This window comes from Psammomys obesus, unplaced genomic scaffold (assembly GCF_907164565.1).
Source record: "Psammomys obesus unplaced genomic scaffold, mPsaObe1.curated_primary_1811, whole genome shotgun sequence".
In the NCBI taxonomy this organism is placed as follows: domain Eukaryota; kingdom Metazoa; phylum Chordata; class Mammalia; order Rodentia; family Muridae; genus Psammomys; species Psammomys obesus.
The window spans coordinates 6,125,654-6,140,081 of record NW_026596460.1 but is presented as its reverse complement, the minus strand read 5'-3'; the positions used below and the strand labels follow the sequence as shown (position 1 = coordinate 6,140,081).

The window sequence follows — 14,428 nt, the reverse complement described above, 5'->3', positions numbered from 1 at the left end:
CTTCCCTCTACCCTGTGGACCACCGCTAAGCCTCTACCTCTGAGGTTGCTAGACAGCCCTGTGTTCTGATGTAAGAAAAGTAAAGAAACCATGTCAGGGACATCAGATGATGTTGTAGCCTCTTTCTCTTTAATTGTTGTTAAATATAAATATACCAAAATTTATGTATATATATATATATATACATAAATATATATATAGGCTGGATACTTGGTATTAAAGACCAACTGCGGGTTCATTCCTGGGGAAGACTAATTACTTCTCTCTGAGCAGTTATAATTGCCTGTATTTCTTTATCTAGGGGAGGGCCTCTTGAGAAAAATGTCCTCATCTATGCTGAGGTGTCAACTAAGGTTTTCCTTGTTTAGGTCTTGTTTATACAATCATATTTTTGATATTTCATGGGTGTAGCTCCTGTCCTATGTAGAAAGTACAATCTCACAGCTGAGTTCCTGGTATTAAAATGTTAAATGTTTCAGCTCTGCTATCCTCTTCCCACTTTTCTTCCTCTCTTTCTTCTCAGAAAATGGTGTGGGGGGGGCTTGTTTTAGAAGTTTTGTTATACAATATGTAAGTTTTTGTTTTAATCCCAGGTGTGGAATATGGGACTGATCCAGATTTTCCACAACAGCAAACTATATGCCTCATGCAGGCTCTGAGAAGGGCCCTTTGCCAGCTGTAGATAGTTTAATTTGGAGGACTTGGAGAAGGAATAAATCCCAGAGCCCAGAAAGTGTTGAGGGGGCTCAGAGAAAAGAAGGCTGCTCCTGCTCCTCTCTGCTGCTCCTGGTGGTTGTTACTGTAGTGTGACAAGAAGTGGAGATATCCCAAAACAAAAGATTAGACTTGCCCCAAGGAATCTGACAACCCTAAACAGCAGGATGTAGATAAGGAAAACTATGCCCCTTCTCCCCACTAACGTTCTTTCTCTCCTACCTGGTGTTCGTGTTTTGGAGGGGATTGGGATGGAGAAGGGAGGAAGAGCCTTAAGAAACCAGAATAAAATAGTTTTAAAAAATAACACCTAGAGTCCCTCCCTCTTATCAACCCACACCAGCACATCGAGTCACATCAGGACTGAGTGCGCCCTCTTCCATGGAAGCCAATCAAGACAACCTCAAGTGATCCAAAAGCAGTCAACAGAGTCCATGTCAGAGACAGCTCCCACTCTACTTACTAGGGTACCCTCATGAAGACCAAGCTGCCCATTGGTTGTAAGGTGTAGGAGGCCTAGGTCCAGACTGCATGCTTTTTGGTTGGTGCTTTAGTCTCTGTAAGTCCCCGTGGGCCTAGGTTACTTGACTCTGTTGGTCTTCTTGTGGAGTTTTGTCCACCCTGGATTCTTTTATTTTAACCCCCACATTTCCACAAGACTCCCTGAACTCTGTCCCATGTTTGGCTGTGAGTCTCAGCATCTGTTTCAATCCACTGCTGGGTGGAGCTTCTCAGAGGACAGTTATGCTACGTTCCTCTCTGAAAGCCTAGCAGAGTATCATTAATAGTGTCAGCAGCTACCTCTGTACTGTGGGGTGGGTCTAAGATTGGGTCAGTCATTGGTTGCCCATTTCCTCATTCTGTGCTCCCTCTTAATCCCTGTACTTCTTTTAGGAAGAGTAAATTTTGGCTCAAAGGTTTTGTGGGTGGGTTAGTGTTCCTCTTACTTCACTAGCAACCCTGCCTGGCTAGAAGGTACCCTCTTCAGCATCCATGTTTCCCACTGCTAGGAGTCTCATCTTTCTGCTCCCTCTTCCATAATATTTCCTGAGCCTTACATGTATGGATTATGTCGTAGATCTATCGACGGGGCTTAGATAATGAACTGTCAGTGGTTCTCTAAAAGTTGACCAGCTGTGGCTTTATTTAATGTTCTCCATTTGCTGCAAAGAAGATCTTCTTTGATGAGGGATGAGCTCTACATTTATTTGTGTACAAGGATAAGAATTTAGAACACAGTAGGAATTATATTGATTTAGAAATTATAGTGGTAGTAATATGTTCGCCTCTAAGATCCATGGTCTTACCAGTCATGGGTAGTCAGCTCTGTTTCTAATACTAAGCATGATTTCTCTCCTGATTAGTAAGCCTTAAATTCAGTTAGATAGCCATTAGTTACTGCCAGGATGGAAGTGCCGCTTTTGTAACATTAGGGTTGTCTTGCCATGCTGGTCATTATTGTGGTATTTAGATTTTACAACAAGGTAGCATTATCAACTGCTTTCCTCCCTTGGCAGCATCTTGCCTCCCTTGCATAGCATCTTCTGGTACTATGAAAGCTAGTCCTCAGGGAGGAGATTTCTGGGTCAGATTTGGCTAGATGCTTCAGTATCCTGCATCTGACGTGTGTGGTTTCTTCAGCACACAAGGACTTGTTTTAAGCTTCTAGCAGAAAACAAAGGTCAAAAACAATAGCTTATATTGACTTGTGAGTCTCTTAGACTTCTCTGATTAACAGCTTGAAAGAAGGTTTCTCATGCCTGGTATTGGAGTTTTCATTAGATAATCTATGGCTGTTGACTAAATGATATAAATTAATTTTTAACACACACAATTTTAAGTTAATATAAAATATTATGAGTCCCTATGGCTTTTCAAACACCTTAGTGTTATTCATCCCTTGTCTCTCCCATTTCTTTCCCTTCATAGTTTATTTTATAATGCTTTATATGTTAGGGGAGGTCCTAGGCACATCATAAGATACTGTGGCCTGATTTTGAATGTTTCCTAAGTGTTTGTATTTCATCTTCCCTCCTAAGTACTATAGTCAGCTTCGGCCTTCTTTGTTTGTAGGTCCCAGGATGCTTCAGACCATCAAAATATATCATTAGAAAAGTAGTATAAAAAGGACACAAGACTTTTCCTTTCCAGGTGTGTAAAGAATTGTGTTGTTAATTTGATTGGAATTGCATGAATCTGTAGATTGCTTTTGTTAAAATGGCCATTTTTTTTAAAGAATTCTAAAAAAGAAGATGTAAAAATTTTAATAATTTGTGGATATTTACATAAATTCCAGTTGAAAAATATCATTATATGATGATGATAAATCCATGAAAAAATTTAAAATTATGGCATAATATAAGCTGTTGGAAAACAAAATGTACTCAGTTTTACTGGAGATACAACAAAACAAAAAGTTCTGCAGATAATTTACAGAATTTATAACATACCAAAATTTATACATTTATTTTTTTTTCATTGTGGATAGTGGACTGTTTATTTTCTTATCTGTTTTTTTATATTGACTAGAATGTTTAGAACAATCTGAAATAGAAAAAAATGATTATTATAAACACCTCAATCTATTCCCATATTTAAAGGAGTTTCTTATGTCACAAAGTAATATGAACTTAACTACCATTATCCTGTAGTTATTTCATATAAAGTAAAAATCCTCTGCTAAATTTTAAGAAAGTTTTATTTTCTTAATAGCTGGCCACTGAAAAATATCAAGTACATTTATGAATCTAATGAAGTAAATGTGTTCTGTCTTTTTTTTTCTTTTTTTTTGTATGTTATTTTTTTCTTATCAGTTACATTTTATTAACTCTGTACCCCAGCCGTGTCCCAATCCCTCATTCCCTCCCAGTCCCTCCCTCCCTTCCTCATCTCCACCGTGCCCCTTGCCAAGTCCACTGATAGGGGGGACCTCCTCCCCATTGATCTGATCCTGTTTTATCAGGTATCTTCAGGACTGGCTGCAAAGCTCTCCTCTGTGGCCTAACAGGACTGCTCATCCCTTGGGGGGTGGGGAGGCCAAAGAGCCAGTCATTGAGTTCCTGTTAGAAATAGTCCTTGTTCCCCTCACTATGGGAAACCAATTGTTTACTGAGCTACCACAGGCTACATCTGAGCAGAGGTTCTAGGTTACATTCATACTTGGTCCTTGGTTGCATGTCAGTCTCAGAAAAGACCCTGTGCCCAGATATATTTGGTCCTTGTGGAGCTCCTATCCTTTCCTCATCAGACTAACTCCCCTTCTTTCTTATGATTCCCTGTACTCTGCCAAAGGTTTGGTCATGAGTCTTTGCTTTGAAAACACTGCTAGTTAGAGTCTTTCCAATGTGCTCAGTAGACTCCTGTCAATGTTCAATGTGCATCCCATCTGTCTTTCAAAACGAGGATTGATAATCTTACCCCATGTCCGCTCTCTTGATTATCTTTTTTAGGTGTATAGATTTCATTATGTTTATTATATCTTATAGGTCTATATAAGTGAGTATATACTGTGTTTGTCTTTCTTCTTCTGGGATATTTCACTCAGGATGATCTTTTCTAGATCCCACCATTTGCCTACAAATTTCATGATTTCCTCCTTTTTGATTGCTGAGTAGTATTCCATTGTGTAAAAATACCACAATTTCTGTACCCATTCCTCCGTTGATGGACATCTGGGTTGTTTCCAGGTTCTGGCTATTACAAATAAAGCTGCTATAAACATGGTTGAGCAAATATCCCTTTTGTGTACTTGAGCAAACTTTGGGTATATACCTAGCAGTGGTATAGCTGGGTCTTGAGGAAGCACTATTCCTAATTGTCTTAGAAAGCGCCAGATAGATTTCCAGAGTGGTTGTACCAGTTTACATTCCCACCAGCAGTGGAGGAGGGTTCCCCTTTCTCCACAACCTCTCCAGCATGTGTTGTCCCTTGAGTTTTTCATTTTGGCCATTCTGATGGGTGTAAGGTGATATCTCAGGGTCGTTTTGATTTGCATTTCCCTGATGGCTAATGAGGATGAGCATTTCTTTAAGTGTTTCTCTGCCATTTGATATTCCTCTGTCGAGAATTCTCTATTTATCACCCTGCACAAAACTAAAGTCCAAGTGGATTAAAGACCTCAACATAAAACCAGATACTCTAAATCTGTTGGAAGAAAAAGTGGGGAACAGCCTAGAACTCCTTGGCACAGGAGACAACTTCCTGAACAGAACACCAACAGCACAGGCTCTAAGAGCAACAATCAGTAAATGGGACCTCATGAAACTGAACAGCTTCTGTAAAGCAAAGGACACTGTCATTAAAACAAAACGCCTGCCTACAGATTGGGAAAGAATCTTCACTAATCCTTTATCTGACAGAGGACTAATATCGAGTATATACAAAGAACTAAAGAAGCTGAAAAGCAGCAAACCAAGTAATCCAATTAAAAAATGGGGAACAGAGCTAAACAGAAAATAGCCATTTTTACTATGTTAATCCTGCCAAGCCATGAGCATGGGAGATCTTTCCATCTTCTGATATATTCTTCTAATTCTTTCTTCAGAGACTTAAATTTTTTTTCATACAAGTCTTTGACTTGCTTGGTTAGGGTTACACCAAGGTACTTTATGTCATTTGTAGCTATTGTGAAGAAGAAAAATTCTCAACTTCATATGAAATAACAAGAAACCCAGATTGCTAAAACAATCCTCTACAATAAAAGATCTTCTGGAGGTATCTCCATACCTGATCTTAAGCTGTACTATAGAGCAACAGTTATAAAAACTGCATGGTACTGGCATAGAAACAGAATGGTGGATCAATGAAATCGAACAGAAGACCCAGAAATAAACCCACACACTTATGGACACCTGATCTTTGACAAAGATGCCAAAACCATACAGTGGAAAAAAAGATAGCATCTTCAACAAATGGTGCTGGTTTAACTGGATGTCTACATGTAGAAAAATACAAATAGGTCCATACTTATCACCCTGCACAAAACAGAAGTCCAAGTGGATCAAAGACCTCAACATAAAACCAGACACATTAAATTGGTTAGAAGAAAAAGTGGAGAAGACCCTAGAACTTATTGGTACAGGAGAAAACTTCCTGAACAGAACACCAACAGCACAGGCTCTAAGAGTAATAATCAATAAATGGGACCTCATGAAACTGATAAGTTTTTGTAAAGCAAAAGACATTGTCTTCAAAACAAAATGACTGCCTACAGATTGGGAAAGAATCTTCACCAACCCTTTATCTGAGAGAGGGCTAATATCCAGCACATATAAAAAACTAAAGAACCTGAAAAGCAGCAAACCAAGTAATCCAATTAAAAAATGGGGAACAGAGCTAAACAGAGAACTCTGTAGAGGAATATCAAATGGCAAAGAAACACTTAAAGAAATGCTCAACATCATTAGCCATTAGGGAAATGCAGATCAAAACAACCCTGAGATTTAACCTTACACCCATCAGAATGGCCAAGATGAAAAACTCAAGTGACTACACAAGCTGAAGAGGTTGTGGAGAAAGGGGAACCCTCCTCCACTGCTGGTGGGAATGTAAAGTTGTACAACCACTCTGGAAAACAATCTGGTGCTTTCTCAGACAATTAGGAATAGCTATTCCTCAAGATCCAGCCTTACCACTTCTAGGCATATATCCAAAAGAAGCTCAAGTACACAATAAGGACATTTGCTCAACCATTTTGTAGCAGCTTTATTTGTAATAGCCAGAAGCTGGAAACAACCCAGATGCCCCTCAACTGAAGAATGGATGCAGAAATTGTGGTACATCTATAAAATGGAGTATTACTTTGCAATGAAAAATAAAGAAATCATGAAATTTACAGGTAAATGGTGGAACCTGAAAAGGATCATCCTGAGTGAGCTGTCCCAGAAGCAGAAAGACACACATGGTATATACTCACTTATAAAGACATATAATATAGGATAAAGCTAATAAATCTGTACATCTAAAGAAACTAATCAAGAGAGAGGACCCTGACTAAAATGCTCAATCCCCATCCCGAAAGGCAAAGAGGATGAACATCAGAAGAAGAAAACAGGAAACAAGTTAGGAACCTGCCACAGAGGGCCTCTGAAAGGCTCTGCCCTGCAGACTAGCAAAGCAGATGCTGAGACTTCTGGCCAACTGTTGGGCAGAGTGCATGGAATCTTATGAAAGAAGTGGGAAATAGTAAGATCTGGAGAGGGCAGGAGCCCCACAAGGAGAGCAATAGAACCGGAAAATTTGAACACAGGGGTCTTTCCAGAGACTCATACTCCAACCAAGTAGCAGGCATGGAGATAACCTAGAATCCCTGCACAGATGTAGCCCATGGCAGTTTAGTGTCCAAGTGGGTTCCATAGTAATGGGAAGAGGGACTACCTCTGACATAAACTGATTGACCTGCTCTTTGATCACTTCCCCCTAATGGGGGAGCAGCCTTACCAGGCCACAGAGAAAGACAATGCAGCCACTCCTGATGAGATCTGACAGACTAAGATGAGAAGGAGGGAGAGGAGGACCTCCCCTATCAGTGGACTTGGGGAGGGGCATGTGTGAAGAAGGGGGAGGGAGTGTGGGACTGGGAGGGGAGGAGGGAGGGGTTTATGGGGGGATAAAAAGTGAATCAAGTGTAATTAATAAAATTAAATTAAATTTAAAAAAGGACACAAGACAAGCAATCATGCATGCTTACACATATCCACACAAAGTCACACATACACATACAGAGACACACATGTACACACAAACACATACATACACAGACACATGCACTCATGCTTCCATACACACAGATACATACTGACACTAATGCTAGAGAGGAAGGAGTGGACATTGATAATCTCAGCCATTAAAAATCTTTCTATACTGAACTTTCAAGCCTGCCTGTTATTCATTTCTCTCAGTTGTCTTGACATTACAGAACTTACATTAATCTTCTATGCTCCAATAGATGCCCCACCCCACCCACAGATGGTCAGCTCTAACTGACTCAGGGGTATAACAACAACATAATAGTAATCGTAATAACAGTAGAAGAGGACATGGCATTGGGAGAAAGAAGATTGTGTAGATATTGAGGAAAGTTGGAGTTAATGGGGAACAAAATACATATATAAAAATTTCAAATATGTGAAATACACTGCTAAAAGAAGAAGTGTCCGGTAGATAATTTCATATGTGATAAATCAGGGAAAATAGAGTAGGAGATGAGAGATGGGATAATCAGTGAAGCATAAAGGCTTTGAGAAATAGCTATCCTCAGGGGTACTTCAAGTCTTTGAATGGACCACCCACGCACCTACCAGAGCAATTATTTATTTCCGTTTCTCCTCTGTAGAGGATCAATGCTCACTTTTAAAAGGTGGTCCTTTGAGCAGTGACGAAGAGAGTGGTGTCAGCACAAGGTCATGCTCCATCTTGGGGAAACAGGTCCTAGAGACTTCAGCTTGGGCTTCTCATGCTCGCATAGGGTTTCTACAAATGAAGCCTCTGCCGCATCTTGCCATGGCCACCAGGCTCATTTTCTGCATGGTCCTTTGTTTCTTGAGAGCAGGTGAGTTTCCAGAAATAAAGAATCTGCAGTTTTGGTCATTGCTTGACATGGTTTCAATTACTTTCTTTGTTCTCTACTCTCTGCTCTTTTTTCAGAACCAACAAATGCTGGAGTCACTCAAACACCCAGGCACAAGGTAACAGTGAAGGGACAAGAAGTAACTCTGAGCTGTGAGCCAATTTCAGGACACAGTAGTATTTCCTGGTACAGACAGACCACTGTGCAGGGCCTGGAGTTCCTGATTAACTTTCGCAACCAGGCTCCTATAGATGATACAGGGATGCCCAAAGAACGATTCTCAGTTCAGATGCCCAGCAAGAATCTCTCCACCGTGAAGATCCAGCCCACACAACCCCAGGACTCAGCTGTGTATCTGTGTGCCAGCAGCTTAGCCACAGAGCCTCAGAATCATATCCTGCCAGGGCAGAAACCACATGCTCCCTGTTCTCTTTCCATCTCTCAGAATCAGTTCTCAACAGTGATCCTGAGGTCTTCTCACAACAGGAAGGATGTGGGTCTAGTATCTTCTCTGCCCTGAAACAAGACAAGAGCAGAGAGTATCACATAAAAAAAAAAAAAAAACACTTTGGTAGGAAGGAATATAGAGAAAGGTGTGTGTGGGATGATGAGCAGGCAGAGTTGGTTCATAGGATTCCTCATGGGTTTTCACAAGGATGAATGAGTTTATGATTAAGTGTAAGTTTTTTTTTAATTTTTGTTTTTTTCTAATTAGTTACATTTTATTAACTCTGTATCCCAGCTGTATCCCACTCCCTCATTCCCTCCCAATCCCACCCTCCCTCCCTCCTCTCTGCCCTTCCCCTTTCCAAGTCCACTGATGGGGGGACCTCCTCCCCATTCATCTGACCCTCTTTTATCAGGTCTGCAAAGTCCTCCTCTGTAGCCTAACAGGACTGTTCCTCCCTTGGGGGGTGGGGAGGTCAAAGAACCAGCCACTGAGTTCCTGTTAGAAATAGTCCTTGTTCCCCTTACTATGGGAAACCAATTGTTTACTGAGCTACCACGGGATACATCCAAGCAGAGGTTCTAGGTTATATGCATACATGGTCCTTGGTTGAATGTCAGTCTCTGAAAAGACCCTGTGCCCAGATATATTTGGTCCTTGTGGAGCTCCTATCCTTTCCCCATCATACTAACTCCTCAGAGCAACAGTAATAAAAACTGCATGGTATTGGCATACAAACAGAAAGGAGGATCAATGGAACCGAATAAAAGACCCAGAAATAAACCCACACACCTATGAATACTCGATTTTTGACAAAGAAGCCAAAACCATTCAATGAAAAAAAGACAGCATCTTCAACAAATGGTGCTGGTCCAACTGGATGTCTACATGCAGAAAAATGAAAATAGATCCATATTTATCACCCTGCACAAAACTAAAATCCAAGGGATTAAAGACCTCAACATAAAACCAGGTACTCTAAATCTGTTAGAAGAAAAAGTGGGGAACAGCCTGGAACTCATTGGTACAGGAGACAACTTCCTGAACAGAACTCCAACAGCACAGGCTCTAAGAGCAACAATCAATAAATGGGACCTCATGAAACTGAATAGTTTCTGTAAAGCAAAGGACACTGTCATCAAAACAAAACAACTGCCTACAGATTGGGAAAGTATCTTCACCAACCCTTTATCTGACAGAGGGCTAAGTCTAAGTGTTATTCAGTGGGCTTCTCATATGATCATGTGAGCTGAAGAATGAGTAGTCGGGCAGATACTGACTTGTTCAGCCTGTGTTGCTTTCATTACAGCTTAGTCACCAGTTTTTGTCTCCTCTCCTTAAATATACCCAGATTCCATGTCACAAGAGGTAGCCCATGCTTGATACTGTCTAGACGGCCAGGAACAAGAGGATTAATAGCTCAGAGATCTAGTATAGACCAAACACAATTGGCAAAATAAAATCTCAGTGAATTTGAGCCTCTTTTAGATATATGCCTAGGAATGGTATAGCTGGATCTTGAGGAAGCACTATTCCTCATTGTCTGAGAATGCACCAGATTGATTTCCAGAGTGGCTGTACAAGTTTACATTCCCACCAGCAGTGGAAAAGGGTTCCCCTTTCTCCACAACTTCTCCAGAATGTGTTGTCACTTGAGTTTTTGATCTTGGCCATTCTGGTGGGTGTCAGGTGAAATCTCAGGGTCATTTTGATTTGCATTTCCCTGATGGCTAATGAGGTCAAGCATTTCTTTAAGTGTCTCTCTGCCATTCTATATTCCTCTATAGAGAATTCTCTCTTTACCTCTGTTCCCCATTTTTTAATTGGATTACTTGGTCTGTTGCTTTTCAGCTTCTATAGTTCTTTATATATACTGGATATTAGCCCTCTGTCAGATAAAGGATTGATGAGGAGGCTCAAGTACACAATAAGGACATTTGTTCAACCATGTTTGTAGCAGCTTTATTTGAAATAGCCAGAAGCTGGAAACAACCCAGATGCCCCTCAACTGAAGAATGGATGCAGAAATTGTGGTACATCTACACAATGGAATATTACTCAGCAATGAAAAACAAGGAAATCATGAAATTTGTAGGTAAATGGTGGTACCTGGAAAGGATCATGTTGGTATAATGTTCTTTTAAAATGTATATGCCTTACCCTTGTTAATTCAAATGCTGATTTCTACCCCAACTGTCTGGTTTCAATCTGGATATTGTGTTGTGATACTCATTATAAGCATCCTGTCTCAACTCTTGTGTAAACAGGACAAAATAAAGCAACTAGATACAATGTTGTGCAATGGGAGGAGCCAGAGGACAGGAAAGAGGGGAGGAGCTAGAGAGCAGGAAAGGAGTGAGAGGAGAAGGGGCAGGAGGAGAGTGAGGAGAGCAGAGCTGGAAGAGAGATCTTGGAGGACGTGGAGCATGAACCAGACCTAAGATTTCACAAAAAACAAGTATATTGTGGGAAATCTAAATGTTAGGAAACTGAGGGCTTAGAGGTTTAGGAGGGAGTAAATATTGCCCAGCACTGTGTTCTATGTTAACTAAAAACCCAGTTTCTGTGTGGTGATTTGATTATACAGCTGTTTAAGATTAGCAGCAAGCTTTACCAGAAGATAAACCGATAGTAAATATTAATCGCCGCCTACAACAGGATCATCCTGAGTGAGCTGTCCCAGAGACAGAAAGACACACTTGGTATATGCTCACTGGTATAGACATATAATATAGGATAAAGCTAATGAATCTGTACATCTAAAGAAACTAATTAAGAGGGAGGATACTGGCTAAAATGCTCAATCCTCATCCCGAAGCGCAAAGAGGATGGACATCAGAAGAAGAAGAAAACAGAAAACAAGTTAGGAACCTGCCCCAGAGGGCCTCTGAAAGGCTCTGCTCTGCAGACTATCAAAGCAGATGTTGAGACTTATGGCCAACTGTTGGACAGAGTGCATGGATTCTTATGAAAGAAGAGGGAGATATAAAGATCTAGAGAGGACAGGAACTCCACAAGGAGAGCAACAGAATCAGAAATATTTTAACACAGGGGTCTTTCCAGAAACTCATACTCCAACCAATTACCAGGCATGGAGATAACCTAGAACCCCTGCACAGATGTAGCCCATGGCAGTTCAGTGTCCAAGTGGGTTCCATAGTAATGGGAAGAGGGACTGCCTCTGACATAAACTGATTGGCCTGCTCTTTCATCACCTCCCCCTGATGTGGGAGCAGCCTTACCAGGCCACAGAAGATGACAATGCAGCCATGTCTGATGAGATTTGATAGACTAAGATCAGAAGGAAGGAGAAAAAGACCTCCTCTATCAGTGGCCTTGGAGATGGGCACGCTTGAAGAAGGGGGAGGGAAGGTGGGATTAGGAGGGACTGAGGGAGGGGTTTATGGGGGGATACAAAGTGAATAAAGTGTAACTAATAAAAGTGAAAAAAAAAAGAAAAAAACTCAGTGAAAATGATTCATGGTGATGCTCGGCTCTACTCATAGATCAGTGTCCAGTCCAATCACCATCAGAGAGGCTTCGTCCTGCAGTTGATTGGAACATATGCAGAGACCCACAGCCAAACATTATGTTGAGCTCAGGCAACCCTGAAGAAGGGGAGAGAAGATTATAGGAGCTAGAGAGACATCTGCTTGTTTCAGAAGGAAAACAAAAGAATGGATCTGAGGGAGAGAAGAGCTGTGTGTGTGAGAGATAGAAGGCTGGATGGACTGGGAAGAATGGATGGAGGAAAACTGCAGGTGGATGTAATGTATGAAAGACATATATATATATTCATTATATATGTGTATGTTATATATTATATATATATATGTATATCACACAATATGTTTTGAAGGACATCAATGGAGATGGACAAGTGAGGCCATAACAAACAAAATAAAAACAACATTCTTTCAGTGGCTTCCACTGGCTTCCAGTTGCTTCCAGTGGCTTCCAGGATCTAGGTGACACTTTCACTTGATATTATGTCCTCACTTGTCCATCTCCACTGATGTCCTTCAAATTAGCTCATATATTCATTTCCATCCTCATATTTTTTGCAACCCGAATAGTGCTTGACTTGAGTCACTTTTACATAGTCCTTTCCATTTTTGTACATGTTTCTTACTTTTCTCTTTCACCTCTCTGATACTGAGACTATATCAGTTATTCACCTTGTCTGGAAACTGCTGAATGTAAATATAATTTTTTCTTTCCCTATACATTTCATGTTCTAAGAAAATTATGAATTTTTTTCATTCATGTACTCAAGGAACACATTTTTTTCTATCATCTTTTTCTTACCTACAAAGAAAAGGAGTCCTTTCTGTACTCCTTTGCATAACTCAAATATCCTAAATAGGTCTTTTATCCTTGGCAATCAGCATGGTAACTGCAGAAGATGTCTTGAGATATGTAAATTCATGTACACATGGGAAGTTGTTCATATTACTTTTGTCAAAACATTTTCTATTTTTGTATTTGCTGCTTGCATATGTGCATCAAAAACTTTTGACAGTTATAAAAAATTAAAGATATAAAATAAATGAAAATAAAAATGTAATGTATATTATAATTTTTCTTTTCAAGTGCATAAAGAAATCAAAAGCAAGATGGTCATTTTCCTCATTCCTTGGAGAGATAAGCTACATAAACTGTAAAGGGAGAATACTTTGCAAAATGCTCTACAAAATAATACAAGGAATATGAGCTTATTTAAGAAAAGAACAAATCAATAAATCATTAGAGGTCCTTGTTGAAGTCCATACACACTTTCATAAAGAAGGAGAAAATTGTACAATACATTTCTGGTTAACTGGAAGAACAGAAAAAATAATCAGTATTATCTTACTCTACTTGTTTTTCTTTCTAAGTTTGAAACACTATTTACCACCAACTTTAAATGTAAAAGTAACACTATAGACAAGTAATGTAAAAATAAAAAAACAATTTTCATTCTTTTAAAAGAGATAATTGGCAAGCAGAAATATAGACAAAGCTAAAATCCTAATAACCTATGTATTCAGGCCAAATGTGAGCATCACAGTTGGAGTTGAAATTTTAGGGACCATTTAAAGAGATGGCTCAAAAAGCTCTAGTATTATATCTCTCATATTAGTCTCAGAGCCTCAAAATGGTTTCATTCTTCAGGAACAAAATGCATTACAGTTAAAAATCCAGAAATGAAGTTAGAAGATTAAATGTTTGATCAAGCCTTTGGGTGAGAAATAAAAAAGATAAATTAGCAGAGAGAAATCGAAACTTCCTGCTGTGCCTCACATGCTTGCAAAATTAAATTTTATGTCAGTGCATTGAAGGAACAGTACATTCTGATAGGACTGGGAAGCTGGCTTAGAAGAAAAGAATGAGTCCTGCTTTTACAAAGGACCCCACTTTTGTTCTAAGTACCCTTGTCCTGTAGCTCATGACCACCTGTAATTTCAACTCCAGGGGGACTGAGGCCATTTTATGGCCTTCACAGATACTCACACATATGACATACACATTCAGGAATGTACACACGCATACACACACACACACACACACACACACACTTCAAATTAAAAATAAATCTTTGTAAAGAAAGAAAGAAAAGCACATGCTCAGAAATTGATCAAAAGGCATTCATAATCATTGAAATCCTTGAGGGAATCCAACAAGAAACTCAATATTTTTCTCGGAGGAATATTTACTTC

At 39.8% G+C, this 14,428-nt stretch overlaps 1 gene segment (V, D, J or C); it reads left to right on the top strand.

The window, feature by feature from the left end:
* The first annotated feature begins 8,214 nt into the window (after window positions 1-8,214).
* LOC129669952 (T-cell receptor beta chain V region CTL-F3-like) lies at window positions 8,215-8,801 on the top strand. The segment is given in 2 exon segments: window positions 8,215-8,263; window positions 8,359-8,801. Coding segments are annotated over 2 exon segments (492 nt in total).
* Window positions 8,802-14,428: the final 5,627 nt, after the last annotated feature.